Source organism: Heterodontus francisci, chromosome 11 (assembly GCF_036365525.1).
Source record: "Heterodontus francisci isolate sHetFra1 chromosome 11, sHetFra1.hap1, whole genome shotgun sequence".
NCBI classification, from domain to species: Eukaryota; Metazoa; Chordata; class Chondrichthyes; order Heterodontiformes; family Heterodontidae; genus Heterodontus; species Heterodontus francisci.
Genome location: NC_090381.1, coordinates 33,695,025 through 33,718,781, shown reverse-complemented (window position 1 = coordinate 33,718,781; position 23,757 = coordinate 33,695,025). Strand labels below are relative to the sequence as shown.

General features: G+C 42.5%; 1 protein-coding gene across 1 annotated transcript in view; it reads right to left on the bottom strand.

Moving 5' to 3' along the window:
• Nucleotides 1–23,757, bottom strand: part of aire (autoimmune regulator) — a 108,771-nt gene that overhangs the window by 67,275 nt on the left and 17,739 nt on the right. Inside the window, exons 7-9 of the mRNA XM_068041638.1 lie at nt 16,187–16,288; nt 2,719–2,849; nt 1,420–1,535 (exon numbers count right to left, since the gene is read on the bottom strand). Coding sequence (XP_067897739.1) covers nt 1,420–1,535; nt 2,719–2,849; nt 16,187–16,288 — 349 coding nt within the window. The remainder of the gene's footprint in view (nt 1–1,419; nt 1,536–2,718; nt 2,850–16,186; nt 16,289–23,757) is intronic.

Here is a 23,757-nt window from a genome sequence, read left to right as displayed (position 1 = left end):
ATTAGGCAGTATGTATTATGGGCAACCAATCAGATATTACCCATTATACTGTATCGCCACAAGTTAAAATTACCCACTGCCTGTGCTCACACATGAAGACTGGCAGCTTGGGTGGGGTACCAGAGACATCTGACATCTGTAAAACAGCACCAGGATGTCAGCAGATGGTTTAAACTAACACACCTTCTCAGTATCGTCAGAAGCACCATCTTTTGCATGAGATTTTAAACGGAGGCCCTGTCTGCCCTCTCGAGTGGATGTAAAGGATATCATTACACTACTTGAAGAAGAGCAGGGGAGTTATCCCAATGTCTGAGCCATCATTTGTCCTTTAAAGCCAACATCACAAAAAACAGATTGACTAGGACACTCATCTCATTGATGTTTGTGGGACCTAGCTGAGTGCATATTTACCTACGTAGCAGCCTTAGCTGAACCACATTTAAAGGGATGGTTTCGACATATTGAATAGCATAATGTGTTGTAAACTGTGACCAGGTTCCATCTGAGACTTTTCAATGGGAGACAGGGTTAATATAAAACAGAAACAAGTTCATTTGTTTCCCTTCAATTTTCTCCGTTTCTCTCCTGAAAGCATTGACTCCCACTAAGGTACTGTTCCACGCTCACTGACTTCCCTCTGGCACCTCACCTGAGTAGGCATTCTTCTTGTGTTAGTCTGGACTGTGACTGCAGGCATCGCATTAAACTGTGGGACATTACAGCCAAACTCCATCCTATCCTCTCCTGATGTTGATGCATACACTTGTTAGTAGGTGTCGCTGCATAGTGCTCAGGAGTGAAAGAAGAAAAGACTTGGATTTTTATGGTTCTTTTCATGACCTCTGGGTGCCCAAATTGATTTACCACCAATGATATACTTTTGAAGTGTTGTCACCGTTGGAAACATGGTCGTCTATTTGCATACAGCAAGGTCCCATAAACAGCAATGTGATAATTACCAGATAAACTGTTTTATGGTTGTTGAGTGGATGCTGGGGAGGACTCCCCTGCTTTGAGGTAGCACCATGGGGCCTTTTACATCCACCTGAGGGGGCAATCGGCCTCAGTTTAATCTCTCATCCAAAAGACAGCTCCTCTGGCAGTGAAGCACTCCCTCAATATTGCAGTGAAGTGCCAATCAGGAGTATGTGCTCAAGTCTCAGAGTGGGGCTTGAACCCACAGCTTTCTGACTCAGAGGCAAGATACTGCCAACTGAGCCACAGCTGATACAGATAACTGATTGAAACTGGGTCTTTCCCACGCTGTATGAGATAAGGACTTCGCATCAGCAGGTGATGTAGAAGTTAATTTGTTTTCCTTAACTGGCACAGGCACAATGGGCTGAATGGCCTTCTCTGCTGTATCATTCTATGATTCTATGAAGTGATGTATTTTTCTGCAGCTCTAGTACTTACGTGGGTATTTCTGTGAGGGGAGGTACAAGGCAGCCTAAATGAAAGGCTCTCGGACAACCATCACAGCAGATCAGCTCGCCTCCATCTCTGCACGCTGCGCATTCGTCATCGTTCTTCTGTTTGGGTAGGAAACAAGGGAAGGATGTGAGAACCACTCAGGGGCAAACCTAGACCTGGAAAGGAACTACCAGATGCAGGGCACTTGAGAGCCTTACTCGTACTCGCCTCATGGGAACTTTATAATTTATTACTGTACTGAAATGTCCTGCCCGCTACTCGATTCTGGCATTCCATCACTGGCCATTTTGATCCATATGCCTCTAAAATAAACCCAGTGAAGTTTTTGGCACCTTAACCTGGCCAGTAGAAGTCTGAGACATGTAGACTCACCCAAGCCTTTCTTTTTGCTGGCAAGCAAAGCAGAATCATTTATACCCTCATCACCTCTCCTCCAAACATTGGGAAGAATGAAGCCACTGTCTTCAGCCCCTGCCACAAACTTCATTCCCTTGCCATTGATTCCAACCCCCTCCATGACCATTGTCTCACTTTGAACCAGGTTATTTGCAACCTCAGTATTCTACCTGATCCTGAACTGAGTTTCAAATCCCATATCCTCTCCATTTCAAAGACTGCCTACTTCCACCTCTGTAACATCAACCCTTGCCTCAGCCCATTTGGTGATGAAACTGTCATTCACATCTTTGTCACCTTCAGACTTGAATATTCCAATGCTCTCCTGGCTGACTTCCCATTCTCCATGCTCTGTAAACTTCCGCACATCCAAAATTCTAAATCCCAAATCTTCTTGTGCACCAAGTCCTTACCACATATTAATCCTGTCCTTGATGACTTGTATGGACTCCTGGTCCCCAAAACCTGCAAACTAAAATTCTCACGCTTGTGTTCAAATCCTTTCATGACCTCGTACCTCCCTCTCTCTTAACTTCCTCCAAACATACAACCCCCTCCCAGAACTATCCATTCCTTTGACTCTGGTCTCTTGGACATCCCACTCTACCTTCACCCCACCATTGGCGTCTTGCCCTCAGCCAGCTGGACCCCAAAATCCAGAATTCCTTGCCTAAGCTCCTTCCCTAAACTCCTCTGTCTTTCCGTCTCTCCCTCCTCATTTAAGACCCTCCCTAAAGCCCAATTCTTTTGACCTAATATCTTCCTCTTTGGTTTAGCATCTATTTTAGTCCGATTTCGCCTCTGTGAAGTGCTTTGTGATGTTTTTTCTACATTAAACGCTTTATGAAAACGCAATTTTTTGTTGTCATTGTTGTTCTGCAATACCTGTGCCAGGGATAATCCTCTGCAGCGAGTACCCAACTTCCAGGTTTTGCTCCTGCTTTTCCCTCCGAGATCCTCAGGCTTACTGATTGCGTGCGCATCTCCGGCATCCTTAATTCCCTTTTTTGAAATTCCTGAATGGAATGTATCAGACGTCAATATTTCTTATAGAACTTCTCATAGAATCATAGAATGATACAGTGCAGAAGGTGGCCATTTGGTCCATCATGCCTATGCCAGCTCTTTGAACAAACTATTCAATCAATCTCATTCCCTTGCCCTATCCCCATAGCCCTGAAAATCTTTCCCTTCAAGTATTTATTCAATTCCCTTTTAAAAATTATTATTGAATGTGCTTCCACCACCCTTTCAGGTAATGCGTTCCAGATCACAACAACTCGCATGAGGCAATTCCCCTCATTTCACCTCTGGTTCCTTCATCAATTACTTTAAATCTGGTTACTGACCCTTCTGGTACTAATAACAGTTTCTTCTTATTTACTCCGTCCAAACCCTTCATGATTTTTGAACTCCTCTAGTAAGTCTTCTTTTAACCTTCTCTGCTCTGAGAACAATTCTAGCTTCTCTAATTATTCCATGTAGCTGAAGTCCCATGCCCCTAACACCACTCTAGTAAATCTGCTCTGCACCCTCTCTCGGGCCTTGTCTTCCTTCCTAATGTGTGGAGCCCAGAATTGGACACAATCCTCCAGCTGGGGCCTAACCAGCGATTTATAAGGGTTTAGAATAATTTCCTTGCTTTTGTTCTCTGTGCCTCTGTTTATAAAGCCAAGGATCCCATATGCTTTTTTAAATACGTCTCGCCCTGTCCTGCCACCTTCAAAGATTTGTGTCCATACAACTCCGGGTCTCTCTGTTCCTGCACCTCCTTTAAAATTGTACCATTCAATTTATATTTCCTCTCCTCATTCTTTCCACCAAAATGCATCGTTTCACACTTGTCTGCATTAAGTTGCAACTGTCATTTCATTAATCTGCATATGCTGTCCTGAAATCTTTTCCTATCCTCCTCACTGTTTACTACAGTTCAGAGTTTTGTAACATCCGCAAACTCAGTTGGGGCCTAACTAGTGATTTATAAAGGTTTAGCATAACTTGCTTGCTATTCTACACTGGCAGCAGTGGCAGTGCCTCTGGGTCAGAAGAGGACAATCTCTGTGCAATTACTTCTGGCAACTTTGAGCCAGGCTCCTTCATGCTCCTTGTCAGTGACAGGAAGCTGTCTGGCAGGCCAGCCAATGCATCCAGCATCTCAGTGTGCATGCCCGTCAATGGACTCCTGTATGCCACCCTGTCAAGGTCCTCCACTGCAGCCTCGCCTTCTGGGGAGCTGACAAACAAACCGCCTTGGAGAAGTTACAGAAGAGATTTACTAGAATGGTTCCAGGAATTTGTGCGGATAAACTGGAGAAGCTGGAGTTCCTTAGAGCAGAGAATACTTAAGTTTAAAATCAGGAAGGGTTTAAATAGAATAAATAAAGAGAAATAGTTTCCAAAGGCTGAAGAGTCAATAACTAAAGGGCACAGACTTAAAATGATTGGCAAAAAAACCAGGGTTTTTAAAATCATAACCTGGGACCAAATAATGTGTTGGGTAATCAGCTTGTTTAATATGCACATTGTTTGGCCACGCTCAGTAATTATTTTATATCAGCAGTCAAGACAGTAGCTGCTTGACGGCAGAGGAAAAACTTTTTATGCAATGAGTAGTTAGGATTTGGAATGCACTGTCTGATGGGTTGGTGGATACAGATTCAGTAGTAGCCTTCAAAAAGGAATTGGAGAAGTAATTGAAGGAGAAAAAAATTGCAGAAATATGGGGAAAATGTGGAGGGATGAGACTAACAGGATTGTTCTTTGAAGGAGCCAGTGCAGGCTTGATGGGCTGAATGGCCTCCTTCTGTATTATTCTATGATTCTATGATCTAACTAGCTTCTCCCTTTATTTTCTAGTGTGAGTAAAATGGAGAGATGCAATTCCGATAATAAATCTATGTCCTCTGGTTACCGATCCTCCTGCCACCGGAAACAATTTCTCCTTGTCTACTCAATCAAAACCCTTCATAATCAAAACTTCAAATCCCAGATTATTGACATTTATTCTCCCTGCAGGAACCTCTGAAATCAATACTCTGATTAGCCCAGCATCTTGAATGGGTGGGTCTTTTAACGGTCACAAATCACCATGAAATTTTATGGGCTCCCATAAAAATGGACACCATTCAGTTTACAGACATATCTCTGGGGTGGGAAGCAGGGAATGGGATATGGCCTGTTATGAACGTTCCATGGAGAGTCACAGGACAACACTACATGGTACATTGATCACCTGGAAAATCTGCCATTGTCTACTCCCAGTCATCATTACTCTCTATAATATACACAGGGTATCATTACTTTTTAAAACATGCACAGGGGTACTGTTACTCTCTATAATATACACAGGGGTGCTGTTACTCTACAATATACATGGTGATGCTATTTTCTATGATATACACAAGGGTGTTGTTACTCTCTATAATATACACAAGGCTGCTATTACTTTCTATGATACACACAAGGGTTCTCTTGCTCCCTATAATGTACACAGGGTGCTCTTGCTCTCTGTAATACACACCAGGCTGCTATTACTTTCTATGATATACACAGGGGTGTTGTTAGTCTCTGTAACATACATTGAAGAAGTTACTCTGTCATAAAGCAGAAAGTGTTGGAAATACTCAGCAGGTCTGGCAGCATCTGTGGAGAGAGAAACAGAGTTAATGTTTCATGTCTGGGACCTTTCATCAGAACTGGCAAAAGCTAGAAATGTAAAAGGCTTGAGCAAGTGAAAGAAGGGAAGGGGAAGAAGAACAAAAGAGAAGGTGTGTGATAGAGTGGAGCGCAAGAGAGATAAATGGCAGAGATGTCACTGAATAAAAGGCAAAGGGAGTGCTGATAGTTGTAGTAAAAGACAAAGCATTAGTCCGGAGAAAGTGTTAATAGTCACTCTGTAATATAAGCAGGTGGTGTCAATACTTTATAATACACAGAGGGGCTACCATTCTGTAATATACCAAGGGGCCATTATTCTATTATGTACAGGGGCTACTTTTCCTTCTAATATACACAAGGTTGTTGTTACTTTCTGTAATTTAAACAGAGGTCAGCATTCTCCATAACATATACAGGGGATATCTTTATCTATCATAAACAGAAGGGCTGTTAATCTCCACATTATACACAGTTGCTGCTATTTTTTGTAACATACATGAGCAGCTATCCAAATATACAGAGAGGATGCTATTCTTTATAACATGCATAGGGACTGCTTGAAATGGATTATAATCCTAGCCCCTTTTTGGGACCATTCTGGATCAGGTGTATTCCTCAAATGGTCACTCTCACTTAAGGTTGAGAAAAACAGATCTCACAGACACTTGAATGGGTCTGAAAAACTGATACAACTCTCCCCAAAGGAAAGGAATCACCTGAGAATATTACCACCCTCCGGATAGCCTTTTTAACAAGTTTTAGCCAGATTATAACAACCCTGATATTGTAAGGGTCCGGGCACCTCTCCTCAATAATGTACCTCCCCACCAAGGAGTGTACAGAGGCGGGTTCTCGAGTTTCTGATACAAAAGGCTATATGAGACAATATAATTTCTAAATTATATAAAAGTTTATTAAAGAACCAAACATGCAATTCACATTTGAAGTCAATCACAATATTAGTAGTTCAAGGAAAAGAAAGTATAACCTTGTTTCTAGTAGAGAATCTAATTTTTAATCTAAATATGGTTACAGAAAAATATTTAAGATATCCATCAACATTAAAAATAAAATTTACCTTAAATTACCAGGTAGAAAACTACAGAGTTTAGCGTGATACCTCTATTCCAATTAAGGGGAGAACAGTCATTCCCTCACTTCAGTAACCGTACCTTTACTGTGAGAAATGCTGGACAGAATCGAATGAATCTAAAGATCCATTGTGTGGTTCCAATATTTACATTTTTCCTAAGCTGCATAACAAATCTTTTTTACATATGGTGGTGTTACCTGTTGTGCAAGAATGTTCATCCCCCTTCTTTTCCAAATAAGGTTGCCTAACTGTTAATTTTATAAAGATCCACTTTCTTTAATTTCTAAGAAAAGCTGAGCCAACAGGAAGCTGGGAATGCACATACTGCTCAATTTCCCTATAGGTAGCTGGAAGTTGCAAATGCTGGTCAGTTTCCTAGGGCTGGATTTTTTTCATCTCCTGATGTTGGGCTCTGTGTTTGGGGAGCCGGAAGATCAGAGCAGCAGTGGCCTGCCACGCAACCAGAAGCCGGGATTTCCGGGCCCAATCATCCCGGCGGCTGGGAAGCCCCGTGGTAGCCCCTTAGCCGCTCTGCGACGGGACCCTGGTTTAAATATTCATATTAACTTCATGTATTCATTTAAAAGGAATTCCCAGCGATTTTAACTGCGGTTCCAGATCTCAGTATGATGGGCGGCATTCAGGCGCCTTCACTTTCCCGTCCAGGGAAAGCTGCTGCCACTGAGGTGGGAAAGGGGGGAACTCAGCAATTGCAGTGTAATGTGGGGTGGGGGTGGGGGAAATGGGGTGAACTCTGCAATTTTACTATATTGGGGGGAGGAGCAGTGGACTCTGCATTTGTGCAGTTGGGAGTGGAGAAGGGGTCCACTCTGCACTTACTGCAGCTGGGTGGAGAAGGGGTCCACTCTGCGATGTTAGTGTAGAGGTGGGGGGGGGGGGAATATGCATTTTCAGTGTAGTGGTGGGGGGGGGGGAAACGGGGGCAAATTTGCATTCTCTATGCAGGGCTCGCAGCCCTTTAAAAATGGCGCTAGTGCCTGCGCATAGACAGTTGATGGCGTTCATGGTGTCGCTGAGGCCGCCCCGCCACATGATTGTGGGGGGCAGCCGCCCGGCATATTTTAATGAGCTGTTGGGCTCAAGATCGTGAAGGCGTGGCGGTGAGCAGCCGGTGCATGCTGACTGCCATATTTTACGCCCGCTGCTGCTCCTGGTGGCAGGAAAACAAAATCCAGTCCCAAATCACCCAATTGTATTTTAAGATTCTAACTGTGTTTTCTGGATTCTGTTGACCGTGATTTAGGTTTATCCGTAGAAAACCTTGTTATCAATTGTTACTCTATGGTAGTTTACATGATTGTTTATAACATCTGTGTTATCAATATCTTGCAGCGTGATGAGGTTACTTGACTTTTATAGGTGAGTTTCTCTTACCAGAAGCTGCCTTTATGCTGCAGGTTGAGGCCATTATGAACAGGATGAGGCATGTCTTTCAGCCAAGAAGCGTGTCCAGATATGCCTATGAACTTATTCTAACCTTTCAGGCAGATGAACTCTGCTTTTATTTTTTTAACCCCTAATTCATAGGAAAAATAACTTTTAACCTTATAACCCCTTATTTTGGCCAGAGTCCTTCACATGCTATCCTTGCAATATATACTGGGGACTATGATTCTGTATAATATAGACATCCCATCCCTGCAATTCACAAGGTCACAAGATAACTCCGGGTGAGGAAGCCCTTTGGCTCATTTTATTTCATCTTTCCAGTTACTAACTAACTGACCAGTGGAAATAGCTTTTTCTGATTTTCCTTAACAAAGTCCCTCATAATTTTGAACTCTTATTTAAGATCTCCTCTGAACCTTCTATGATCTAATGAAAATAGCCCCATTTCCTGCAGCTTTTCCTCCTAACTAACACCTGTCATCCCTGATATCATCTTAGTAAATCTCTTCTGCAGTCTCAACATGCCCTTGAAATCCTTATTACTGTTCCCCAAACTGGACGCAATCCACTCTGGAAAAATGTCTATTAATCATTACTCCCTATTTTCTGCATCTCGAGCAACTTCTTATCAATGCTACCACATTTTCATTAATACTGTCCGTTTTCATTTGATCAACAAGCGTCCTATGGGATGCCTTTGAAAAACATCTATTGCATTTCCTTTATCAATATACTCTGTTATTACCTCAAAGAACTCTATTATGTTCTCAGACATGCCTTGTCTTTTATAAATCAATGTGGGCTGTCCTTAATTAACCCACTTCTTTTCAGGTATATATTTGTTTACCCTACATTATGACCGTTTTTAGCTTACTTTTACTGATATTAGGCTGACTGGTCCATCCTTATCTCTCTTATCCTGTTTTGAACAGAGCTGTTACTTTGTCAGACCAACAATTCTCTGGCATAATTTTGAAATCCAAACGTGTTTGAAAGATTGTGGTTAGAGCCTCTGTTATTTCCTCTCTGATTTCCCTAAGCATTCTACAATGCTTTCCATCAGTCTCTGTTACCTTTTCCACTTTGAGTTCTCCCACTTTTTGATGTACTATTTCCTTATCTATAGTTATCCTATTTAATTGCCTGACCTTAACCTTTCATTCCCCCTACCAGACTCTTCTGTGAAAACTCCGGCAGAGTATTCATTTAGTAGTCCTCTAGATTTTCTTTGTCAACTTTAATTAACACAACCCTTTCTTTAACTTTAGGTTACTTTCCACATTGCCACACATACAAGAGGTGTGACGATGAAAAGTTATGGACTAAAACTGAAAAGTTATAAAAATTGACTTAGTCTTTTAAAAAATGGATCTGTCTTTTAAAAAGTGAACAATGTACTCCAAAATGGCCACCGAAGGTTAAAAAGCTTGGCCTTTATATAGTCTAACTGTCTGACAGGAATAAAGGAATACCTTCAAAGCTATGAGGTGTCAAGTGCACCCACCTTACACCCATCCTGAAACATTCCAAAATTGAATGGGTTCTCCCAAACAAAGAAGGTGTGAAGTAGAAACATCATTACTGGATTATTCTCATCCTGGGCCAGTGTGTGATCACCATGGGGGACAGACCAAAGTGTCTCCTACCAGAAGATGATGTGACAAACTTTTTATCTTAAAAGGGCAACCCTCAAAGAGAGAGAGAGACATCTGGAAAGTAGCAGCCAAGAAGCTTGTTTCCAGCTAAGGGGTTGAGAGAAATCCAGCAAGAAGGAAGCACCCTGATTTAGAATTCTACATTTACACTTATACAGCAGTGAATTGGAAGTGATCCACTATCTTCAACTGAACTTTCAACCAAGAGGGAAACCTACTAACATCTCAGGCCTGCAACCAATGAGAACTTGACTTCTGAACGAATTCAACAGGTTTACCATGACCCCTGAAACCTACTCCCTCTTACGACCACTTACCCCTTTTCCTCTCCATCTGTCTCTTCATATGTGTGTGTGTGTGTGCGCACGAGCGAATGCGTGAGTGGATGTGGTTGCGACAATTTTGGGTTAAGGTGTATTGATCAATAAATAATTGATTTTCTGTTTTAAACCTATAAGAAAACTGTTGCTGTCTGTTTATTTGACAAATAAAACATAAAAGTGTTAAACAGAACACACTTGCTGCAGTCAGGTGGGACTTGAACAGTGGGAACCACCCGAACCCCTCACAACGTGACCACAACAATGCGCACAGTGGTGCAGTGGTTAGCACCGCAGCCTCACAGCTCCAGGGACCCGGGTTCAATTCTGGGTACTGCCTGTGCAGAGTTTGCAAGTTCTCCCTGTGACCGTGTGGGTTTTCACCGGGTGCTCCGGTTTCCTCCCACAGCCAAAGACTTGCAGGTTGATAGGGAAATTGGCCATTATAATTTGCCCTAGTATAGGTAGGTGGTAGGGGAATATAGGAAAGGTGGGGATGTGGTAGGAATATGGGATTAGTATAAATGGGTGGTTGATGGTCGGCACAGACTCGGTGGGCCGAAGGGCCTGTTTCAGTGCTGTATCTCTAAATAAATAAATAAGTATCAGTTTATCTTCCACCTTCCATGTTCTCATGTTTCTTGCTCCGCTCTCTATTTTCTTTTGTACTACCAGCCCTCTATTTGTCATATATCAATTTTAATTTCTCAACTCATTCAATGAACTCCAGCTTTTTCTGCACCCATTTATTTCTTGTGGGGATATGCCTGGTCTGTACCCTCTTGTCTGAACATTTCTCATTGTTTGTGAATGGTGTTACTTACCAATTTATTTCGACTCATTTTTAAAAATCTCGTTCAAATTCACTTTTTACCCAGTCGAATAGCTTTATCTTTAACTGTTTCCTCCAGTTTCAAATTTTTGCAATTATGTTATGGTTGGCCTTTCCTATGTGCTGAAGGCACAGCCACCAATGGTGGAGCAATTAAAATCGGAGATGCTCAAGACATCAGAATTGGAGGAGCGCAAAGATCTTGAAGACTTGTTGGGATGGAGGAGGTTACAGAGATAGAGAGGAGCGAGGCCATGGAAGGATTTGAAAACAAACATGAAGATTTTAAAATTGAGGCATAATCAGATAAGGGAGCCAGTGCAGGTCAGCAGGCACAGGGGTGATGGGTGAACGAGACTTGGAGCAATTAAGATCTGGACAACAGAGTTTTAGATAAGTACAAGTTATGTAGGGTGGAAGATTGGAAGCCGACCGGGAAATCATTGGAATGGTTAACATAAGAGGTAACAAAGGCATGGATGACAGTTTCTGCAGCAGATCAGCTGAGACAGGCTTAGAGTCAGACAATTTTTTGGTAGTAGAAGGAGGCAGTCTTGATAATGGAGCAGATATGCAGTCGGAGACCCATCTCAGTGCCAAACGCAGAACAAAGCTTGTGAATGGTCTGGCTCAGCTTCAGACATTTGCCAGGGATGGAAACAATGGGCAGGGAAAGAAATTTGTGGTGAGGACCAAAGACAGTGGCTTCAGTCTTCCCAATATTTAGTTGAAGGAAATCTATGCTCATCCAACATTGGATGTTGGACAAGCAGTGTGTCAAATCCGAGAAAATGGAAAGGTCCAGAGAGGTGATGGTGAGATAGAGCTGAGTGTCGTTGGCATACATGGGCAACCTGATATTGTGTTTTTGTATGGTATCACAAAGGGGCAACATATAGATGTGAATTAGAAGAGGGTCAAGGATAGATCCTTGTTGGGACGTCAGAAGTAATGGTGCGGGAGTGTGACGAGACGCCATTGTAGGTGATTTTCTGGCTACGATTCAATAAATAAGAATGAAACCAGACTAGTGCATTCCCATCCAGATGGACAGTATTGGAGTGGCATTGGAGGAGGATGGTGTGGCCAATCGTGACAAAGGCTTGAGGCAGGTTGAGAAGGATGAGAAGGGATGGTTTACCATGGTCACAGTCACAAAGTATGTTATTTGCGACTTTGATAAGGACAGATTCAGAACTGTGGTGGGGTTGGAAACCTGACTGTAGGAATTCAAACATGGAACTGTAGGAGAGATGGGCCTGGATTTGAGAGGCAACAACATGTTCAAGGACTTTGGAGAGGAAAGAAAGGTTGGAGATGGGGCAGTAGTTTGCAAGGACAGAGGGATCAAGGGTTTTTTTTGAGGACAGGAGTAATGACGGTAGGTTTGAAGGCGTGGAGGTACAGTACCTGACGAGAGGAAACTGTTAACAATATCAGCTAACAATGGGCGCAGGAAGGGAGCTTGGGCAGTCAACGCTTTGGTTAGAATAGGATCGATTGAGCAAGAGGTGAGTCTCATGGCCAAGCTGCACTTGGGGAGAGCGAGGCAGGAGCTGAGAGAGAATTTAGAAAAAGCCATGAGTTCAGGGTTTGGGTAGCAATGAACATGGGGAGGTTTAACCTGGTAGGCTAGACGAAGGGAGGGAAGTGGCAGATGAAGCAGAACAGATGGTCTTGATCTTTCTGACAAAAAATTCCCTGAGCTTCTTGTACTTGTTGTTGGAGGTGAGGGTGGAGCAGGCAGGGAGGTTGGGCTTAACAAGATAGTTTGTAGTGGAGAAGAGAAGCCGGTCTTTGCATTCCTGAATGATCTTTGAAAGGTGAGCAATTTTAGCAATGGAGAACAGGACCCAATAATGCTTTATGTGATCCAGCCAGGTCTGGTGATAGATGGTCAAACTAAGTGTCCACCAAAAATGTTCAAATCGGCCTCCCTTGGTCTTAAGGGAGATTAGGGGTATACTGGGATGAGGAGAGGTTTCTTCACCCAGAGAGTCCTGAACCTGTGGAATTCTCTGCCATGGAAAGCAGTTGAGGCCAAATCATTAAATATATTCAAGAAAGACTTAGATATAGTTCTTAGGGCTAATGGGATCAAGGGATACGGGGAGAAAGCGGGAACAGGTTACTGAGTTTGGATGATCAGCCATGATCCTATTGAACGGCGGAGCAGGCTCGAAGGGCTGAACGGCCTACTCCTGCTTCTATTTTTCTATGTTTCTATATCAGGGGAATGGCTCAGGTGAGAGAGAGTAATGGTTTTAATGGGGGCAAGACCTTCAAAGTTGGAGGGGTTGTGACTTAGAAAATTGGTAGCTGCAGAGAAGTCATGATGAATTGGAGGCCAAAGTCTAAATGGTTAGGAATTTGGAAATGTAGTGATAAGTGATTTGAGGGAGAGATTTTTTTTCTGGGAAAGACACAAAAAGTAAAGCAGTTGGGCGGGGAAAGGGGAATAAGGGTAGGGAGCAAAATATAAGGAAATGATTAAACCACATTGAATTAACCCTGCTCCTTTGCCATTATATTACTTTTACCCGAGCTAATATACTATGGCCTGTTTTTCCTGTGGTTTGCTCTAATATGCAACATACCTATCTATCTCCTTTCCACTGTACCAGTTCCTTACCTATTGCTCAACTCAAACCAAATCAATTGAGTTTTTGTACCATTTCCTATATAATCAATATGTTTTAGTTCTAAAAAGTTCTATTTTCCTATTCTATCCACCCTGAATACTTTATAACAAGGAAGGAGGAACCAAAGGAAGAAGGAACACTTAATATTCCTGGCTACAAGATACTAAGGAAAGGTAGGGAAGGAGGAACAGAAGGCGGGGTTGCAGTATTGATCAAAATGGATGATATACCTGAGGGTTCAATGGCAGAATCTACTTGGTTAGAATTAAGGAACAATAGAGGAGCTATTATGCTACTGGGTGTATACTATAGGCCACCAAATAGTGGGAAGGAGATGGAGGCAAATTGTAAGCAAATTGCAGAAAGGTGCAAGAACTATAGCATAGCGATAACAGGGACTTCAATTAACCTAACATAGACTGGGAAGATAATAGTGTAAAGGGCAAACAGGGGAAGGAATTCTTGAAATGTGTACATGAGAACTTTCTTGATTTGTCTGTTCCCAGCCCAATGAGGAAGGAAGAAGTGCTGGATCTTGTTCTGGGGATTGAAGTGGGGAAAATATAGCATGATTCAGCAAGAGAACATTTGGGAAACAGTGATCACATATCATTAGGTTTAAAGTAGTTATGGAAAAGGATGAAGAAAAATCAAATGTGAAAATACTCATCTGGAGGAGGGCTAATTTCAGCAAATTGGAAAGGGATCTGGCCCAGAGGAACTGGAATCAAAATCTGATAGTTAAAACAGTAAATGAGCAACAGAGGTCTTCAAAGAGGCGATGGTTTGGGTACAGACTAGACACATTCCCATGACGGGAAAAGGAAGGGGATCCAAAACTAGAGCTAAAGATATAGAGATGAAAATGAATCAGAAAAAGGAGGCTTATGACAAATGTTAGGTTCATAATTCAGTAAAGAACCAAGCTGAAGACAGAAAGTGCAGGTGAGAACTGAAAAAGGAAATAAGTGGGGCAAAGAGAGTGTATGAGAATAGATTCACAGGTATCATAAAAGGGAAACCAAAAGTCTTTGATAAACATACAGACTTGTTAGCAAAATTGAAGCTCACAGGATTAAAGGACAGTGGTTGCGTGGATACGGAATTGGCTAACCAACAGAAAGCAGAGAGTAGTTGTGAATGGTTGTTTTTAAAGGGGAGTGTGCAATGCTGTCCCCCAGGGGTTGGTGTTAAAGGACTACTCTTTCTGATATATATTAATGACCTGGTCTTGGTGTTGGATATAGAGGGCATAATTTCAAAGTTTGCAGATGATGTGAAACTTGGAACTGTAGTAAACAATAAGCGAGAAAGTAACAGACTTCAGGAGAACATTGCCAGACTGGTGAAATGGGCAGAAAAATAGGAGATTGATTTTAACGCAGAGAAGTGTGAACTGATTAATTTTGGTCGGAAGAATAAGGAGAGGCAATATAAACGAAATGGTGCAATTTCAATGTCCCTATTGTACAGGAGCAGAGACACCTAGGGGTGTACATACAAAATTCTTTGAAGGTGGCAGGACCATTTGAGAAGGCTGCTAAAGGGTCGTACGGGCTCTTGGGCTTTCTACATAGAGGTATAGAGTACAAAAGCAAGGAACTGCTACTAATCCCTGATAATTAGACCTCAACTGGAATATTGAGGCCAATTCTGGGCACCACACTTTAGGAAGGATGACAAGGGCTTAGAGAAGGTGCAGAGGAGATTGACTAGAATGATACCAGGGACACGGGACTTCAGTTACATGGAGAGACTAGAGAACCTTGGATTGTTCTCCTTCAAGCAGAGAGGGTTAAAGGGAGATTTGATAGAAGTGTTCAAAATCATGAAGTTAGTTTAAATAAGAAGAAATAACTTCCAGTGGCAGAAAGGCTGGTAAACAGAGGTTAGAGATTTAAGATAATTGGCAAAAGAACCAGAGTTGACATGAGGAATTTTATTTGTGTGAAGCATGTCTGCCATGTCAGCTATGGCTCAGTTGGTAGCACTTTTGCCTTGATCAGCAGGTTGTGGGTTCAAGTTCCACTTCAGAACTTGAGCACAAAAATCAAGGCTGACACACCAGTGTTGTTGGAGATATGATCGTTCAGACGAGATTTAAAACTGAGGCCCGCTTTGCACTCTCAGGTGGGTGTAAAAGATCCTATGGCACTATTTCGAAAAAGACCAGGGGAGTTAACCTTGGTGTCCTGGCCAACATTTAAACCCTCAATCAACATCACAAAACAGACTATCTGGTCATTATCATATTGCTGTTTGTGGGAGCTTGCTGTGCACAAATTGGCTGCCATGGTCCCCACATTACAATAGTGACTACACTTCTTTGGCTATAATGTGCTTTACAATGTCCTGAGGTCATAAAAGGTGTAATATAAATGTAAGTCTTGCTTTTCTTTTCTTTCTTCATTTTTCGCAAAGCGAGTTATTGTGATCTGGAATGCACTGCAGATTCAATAATAACTTTCAAAAGGGAATTGGATAAATACTTGAAGGGGAAAACTTTGCTGGGCTCTGGGGAGAGAGCTGGGGAGTGGGATCAATTGTTTAGTTCTTTCAAAGAGCCACCCCAGTCACAATGGACCGAATGGCCTCTTTATCTGCTGTATCATTGAGCGATTCTGTGAATGGTTAGCTTCTAGTACTGCTTCACCTCAAGTTATGTTTCTGTTAAAGCTTTTATATCATACTACCAAGAGCACAATTGGCCCACTTCCTACAATACGATGTGATTGGTTTATTACCTGACTCCAAGACTTGCTTGATGAGAATCCCTTTCACATTTGCACTAGAGGCGGGAAGCTCACTGGTTGCAAGGCTGCTTTCTCTTTGAGGTGGTTGTATTCCTTATTGGAAGGAAAAATTAAAATATGCATGTGTGAACAGCTTCAGACACTGCAAAAAAGTAGAGCAGCATTTCACTGAGACAGAGAAATAACATCACACCAACACAGAGTAGCATGTCACTCACACTGAAACAGTAAAATTTCGCTAAAACAGTACAAAGTCTCAGTGACACGGAGTAACATCTCACTGACATAAAGTAACAATTCACTCACACACAGAGTAACATCTCACTGGCACAGAGTAACAGCTCACTGGCACACAGAGTAACATCTCACCGGCACACAGAGTAACATCTTACTGTAACACAGCGTAAAATCTCACTGGCACAAAGTAATATCTCACTTTAAAACAGAGTAATATCTCACTGGCACAGAGTAACATCACACTGCCACAGAGAGCAACATCTCACTGACACAGAGTAACATCTCACTGTAACACAGAGTAACATCACACTGCCACAGAGAGCAACATCTCACTGACACAGAGTAACATCTCACTGTAACACAGAGTAACATCACACTGCCACAGAAAGCAACATCTCACTAGCACAGAGTAATATCTCAGTGCACACAGAGTAACATCTCACTGATACAGAGTGACATCTCCCTGACACGGAGTGACATCTCACTAACACATAGAGCAACATCTCACGACACATTGTGCAACATCTCACTGACAAAGAATAACATCTCACTGACACAGAGTAACAACTCACTCACACACAGAGTAACATCTCACTGGCACAGAGTAACAGCTCACTGGCACACAGAGTAACATCTTACTGTAACACAGCGTAAAATCTCACTGGCACAAAGTAACATCTCACTGTAAAACAGAGTAATATCTCACTGTAACACAGAGTAACATCACACTGCCACAGAGAGCAACATCTCACTGACACAGAGTAACATCTCACTGTAACACAGAGTAACATCACACTGCCACAGAAAGCAACATCTCACTAGCACAGAGTAATATCTCAGTGCACACAGAGTAACATCTCACTGATACAGAGTGACATCTTCCTGACACGGAGTGACATCTCACTAACACAAAGAGCAACATCTCACGACACATTGTGCAACATCTCACTGACAAAGAATAACATCTCACTGACACAGAGTAACAACTCACTCACACACAGAGTAACATTTCACTGTAGCACAGAGTAAAATCTTGCTGGCACAGAGTAACATCTCACTTTAAAAGAGAGTAACATCTCACTGGCACAGAGTAATATCTCACTGGCATGGAGTGACATCTCACTGACACGGAGTAACATCTCACTGATACACAGAGTAACATCTCACTGACACATTGTGCAACATCTCACTGACAAAGAGTAACTTCTCACAGACACAGAGTAGCATCTCACTGTCACTCAGAATAACACCTTAGTGTCACATAGAATAACATCTCACTGACAGAGTATAAGATCTCACTGATAGGGGCGGCACAGTGACGCAGTGGTTAGCACTCCAGTGACCCGGGTTTGGTTCTGGGTACTGCCTGTGTGGAGTTTGCAAGTTCTCCCTGTTTCACTGGGTGCTATGGTTTCCTCCCACAGCCAAAGAATTGCAGGTTGATAGGTACATTGGCCATTGCAAATTGCCTCTAGTGTAGGTAGGTGGTAGGAGAATTGAGGGAAGGTGGGGATGTGGTAGGGAATATGGGATTAACGTAGGATTAGCATAAATGGGTGGTTGATGGTCGGTACAGACTCAGTGGGCTGAAGGGCCTGTTTCAGTGCTGTATCATTCTATGATAGGGAGTAACATTTTGCTGTCACACAGAGTAACACCTCACCGATACATTGTGCAACATCTCACAGACACAGAGTAACATCTCACTGCCACACAGAATAACACCTTAGTGTCACACAAGAATAACATCTCACTGACAGAGTATAAGATTTCACTGATAGGGAGTAGCATCTCACTGTGGCACAGAGCAGCATCTCAGTGTTACAGAGACTAACATCTGACTGACACAGAGTAACATCTCCAAGATATGGAGTAACATCTCACTGTCATGCAGAATGACATTTCAGTGTCACACAGACTAACATCTCACGGACAAAGAATAACATTTCGCTGTCACACAGAGTAACATCTCACTGACATTGAGAAACATTGAGTAACGTCACCCTGACGCACAGAGTAACATCTCAGTGTTGCACAGACTAACATCTGATTGACACAGTATAATATCTCACTGACACAGAATAATATCTCGTGGACACAGAGTAACACCTTACTGACAAAGAATAATATCTCGCTGTCATACAGAGTAACATCTCATTGACATTGAGTAACGTCACCCTGACGCACAGAGTAGCATCACAGTGTTACACAGACTAACATCTGATTGACACAGTATAATATCTCACTGACACAGTATAACATCTCACTCACACACAGAGTAATATCTCGTGGACACAGAATAATATCTCGCGGACACAGAGTAACACCTTACTGACAAAGAGTAACATCTCAATGGCACACACAGTAACATCTCTGACAGACAGAATACCATCTTACTGATACACAGAGTAACGTCTCACTGACAGAGTAACATCTCACTGGCAATGGGTAACATCTTACTGTCATGCAGAATGATATTTCAGTGTCACACAGACTAACATCTCACTGACATGGAGTAAAAACTCACTGACAAACAGTAACATCTCGTGTCACACAGAGTAACACCTCACTTTCGCACAGAGTAAGTAGTCACTCACAGAGTAACACCTCACTGACAATGGGCAACATCTCACTGACACACAGAGTAACAGCTCACTCACAGAGTACCAACTCACTGTCACAGGCAGTAACATCTCACAGACACAGAGTAATGTCTCACTGTCACACAGAGTAGCATCTCACTTACACAGAGTAACATCTCACTGTCACACAAGGTAACATCTCGCTGACGCACAGAGTACTATCTCACTGTCACACACAGTAACATCTAACTGATACACAGGAACTTCTCACTGACACAGAGTAACATCTCACTGACACACAGAGTAACATCTCACTGGCGCAGAGTAACAACTTACTGACAAATAGTAACATCTCAATGGCACACACAGTAACATCTCACTAACACAAAGTAATATCTCTGACAGACAGCCTAACACCTTACTGACACAGAGTAACCTCTCACTGACAGAGTACCATCTCATTGACGCACAGTATAACATCTCACTTGACAAAGAGTAGCATCTCACTCTCATGCAGAATGACATTTCAGTGTCACACAGACTAACATCTCATGGACACAGTATAGCATCTCAATGAGCAACATCTCACTGACATGGAGTAACATCGCACTGACAAAGAGTAACATCTCATTGTCACACACAGTAACACCTCACTGACACAGAGTTACATCTCACTGACACAGTATAAGATCTGACTGACAGAGAGTAACATCTCACTGACAAACAGTACCATCTTACTGTCACACACAGTCACACCTAACTGACACAGAGTAACATCTCACTGTCACACAGAGTACCATCTCACTGTCACACACAGTCACACCTAACTGACACAGAGTAACATCTCACTGTCACACAGAGTACCATCTCACTGACAGAGTAACATCTTACTGCACACACTAACATCTCACTGACACACAGAGTAACATCTCACTGTCACACAAAGTATCATCTCACTGACACACAGAGTAACATCTCACTGCACACACTAACATCTCACTGGCACAGAATAACATCTCACTGTCACACAGAATGACATTTCAGTGTCACACAGCCTAACATCTCACTGACAAAGAGTAACATCTCTTTTTTTACATGGAGTAACTTTGCATTGACAAAGAGTAACATCTCACTGACAATGAGTAACATCTCAATGTCACACGGAGTAACACCTCACTTTGAAACAGAGTAACTTCTCACTGACAAGAGTAACATCCTGTTTTTATACAGAGTACCATCTCACTGCCACACAGTAACAGCTCACTGACACAGAGTAACACCTCTGGGCGGCGCAGTGGCGCAGTGGTTAGCACCGCTGCCTCACAGCTCCAGTGAGCTGGGTTCGGTTCTGGGTACTGCCTGTGCGGAGTTTGCATGTTCTCCCTGTGACCGCGTGGGTTTCCGCCGGGTGCTCCGGTTTCCTCCCACAGCCAAAGACTTGCAGATTGATAGGTAAATTGGCCATTGTAAATTGCCTCTAGTGTAGGTAGGTGGTAGGAGAATGGTGGGGATGTGGTAGAGAATATGGGATTAATGTAGGATTAGTATAAATGGGTGGTTGTTGGTCGGCACAGACTCAGTGGGCTGAAGGGCCTGTTTTAGTGCTGTATCTCTCTATGACTGTATAACACACAGAGTAACATCTCAGTGTTACACAGAGTGACATCTCACTGACAGAGAATAACATCTCAATGCTATAGAGTAATATCTCACTGACACAAAGTAACATCTCTGATAGACAGAGTAACATCCCAACGATATAGAGTAATATTCCACTGACGCAGAGTAACACCTCACTGACACAGAGTACCATCTTACTGACACACAGAGGAACCTCTCACTGACAGAGTAACATCTCACTGGTGCACAGTATAACATCTCACTGACAGAGAGCATCATTTCACTGACACGGAGAATGACATTTCAGTGTGACACAGGTTAACATCTCACAGCATAGACTAAAATCTCACTGCCAAAGGGTAACATCTCACTGATATGGAGTAAATTCACACTGACAAAGAGTAACACCTCATTTTCGCACAGAGTAAGTAGTCACTCACAGAGTAACATCTGACTGACAAAGAGTAACATCTCACTGACACAGAGTAACACCTCACTGGCACCCAGAGCAACATTGCACTGACACACAGAGTAACATCTGACTAACAAAGAAACCATCTTGCTGACACACAGAGTAACATCTCACTGACACATAGGGTAACATCTGACTAACAGAAAGTAATATCTCACTGACACAGGGTAATATCCCACTGTCACGCAGAATGACATTTCAGTGTCATACAGACTAACATCTCACTGACACAGAGTAACATCTCACTGACACGGAGTAACATCTCACTGTCACGCAGAATGACATTTCAGTGTCACACAGACTAACATCTCACTGACACAGAGTAACATCTCACTGACATGGAGTAACATCTCGCTCTCACATAGAGTAACACCTCACTTTCGCACAGAGTAACTAGTCACTCACAGAGTAACAGCTCACTGACACACAGAATAACATCTCACTGACACAGTATAACATCTCAAATACACAGAGCAACATCTCACTGACATGGAATAACATTGCACTGACACACAGTAACATTTCTCTGACAAAGAGTAACATCTCACTGTCACACAGATTAACACACCACTTTCGCAGAGAATAACTTCTCACACACAGAGTAACATGTCACTGACACACAGAGTAATATCTCACTTTCATACAGAGTAACATCTCACTGTCTCACAGAGTAACATCTCATTGACACACAGGGTAACATCTCACTGACACAGAGTAATATCTCACTGTCATGCAGAATGACATTTCACTGTCACACAGCCTAACGTCTCACTGACACGGAGTAACATCTCACTGACATGGAGTAACATCGCCCTGACAAAGAGTAACATCTCACTGTCACACAGAGTAACATCTCACAGTCACACAGAGGAATATCTCACTGACTCAGAGGAACATCTCACGGACACACAGAGTAAAATCTCACTGACACAGTGTAACATCTCAACAATATAGAGTAAAATCTCACTGACACAGTGTAACATCTCAACAATATAGAGTAATATCTCACTGACGTAGAGGAAAACCTCACACACAAAGTAACATCTTTCTGACACACAGAGTGACATCTCAATGACACAGAGTAACATCTCAATAACACAAAGTAACATCTCACTGACGCAGAGTAACATCTCACCAACGAAAAGTAACATCTCTGACAGACAGAGTAATATCTCACTGACACAGAGTACCATCTTACTGACACACAGAGGAACCACTCGCTGACAGAGTAACATCTCACTGGTGCACAGTATAACATCTCACTGACAAAGAGTATCATCTCACTGCACAGACTAACATCTCACTGACAAAGGGTATCATCACACTGCACAGACTAACATCTCACTGATATAGAGTAACATCTCACTGACATGGAGTAAATTCACACTGACAAAGAGTAACATCTCACTGATAAAGAGTAACATCTCACTGACAAAGAGTAACATCTCACTGACACAGTATAACATCTCACTGATATAGAGTAACATCTCACTGATATAGAGTAACATCTGACTGACATGGAGTAAATTCATACTGACACAGATTGACACCTCACTGACACAGAGTAACATCTCACTGGCGCCCTGAGTAACATTGCATTGACACACAGAGTAACATCTCAGTGACACACAGAGTAACATCTCACTGGCACAGGGTAATATCTCACTGGCACCAAGAGTAACATTGCACTGACACACAGAGTAACATCTCGGTGACACACAGTGTAACATCTGACTAACACAGAGTAACATCTCACTGGCACAGGGCAATATCTCACTGGCACCAAGAGTAACATTGCACTGACACACAGAGCAACATCTCACTGACACACAGAGTAACATCTGACTAACAAAGATAAACATCTTGCTGACACACAGAGTAACATCTCACTGGCACAGCGCAATCTCTCACTGGCACCAAGAGTAACATTGCACTGACACATAGAGCAACATCTCACTGACACACAGAGTAACATCTGACTAACAGAGAGTAACATCTCACTCACACAGGGTAATATCTCACTAGCACAGGGTAATATGTCACTGTCATGCAGAATGACATTTCAGTGTCACACAGACTAACATCTCACTGACACAGAGTAACAGCTCACTGACAAAGAGTAACATCTCACTTTCACACAGAGTAACTAGTCACTCACAGAGTAACCTCACACAGACAAAGAATAACAGCTCACTGACACACAGCGTAAAATCTTACTGATGCAGAGTAACATCTCATTGATACAGAGTAACATCTCACTGACAAAGGGCAACATCTCACTGACACAGAGTAACAACTCACTCACACACAGAGTAAAATCTGACTGATACAGAGTAACATCTGACTCAAACGAAGAGTTAAATCTCACTGATGCTGAGTAACATCTCACTGGCACAGAGTAACATCTCACTGGCACAGAGCAACATCTCACTGGCACACAGAGTAACAGCTCACTGACAGTGCGTAACACCTCACTGACCCACAGAGTAACATCTCACTGACAGATAGAGTAGCATCTCACTGCCACAGAGTAATGTCTTATGAGCACAGAGTAATATCTCACTATTACACAGAGTAACATCTCACTGTCAAACAGTAATATCTCACTGACGCAGAGTAACATCTCACTGACACTGAATAACGTCTCACTG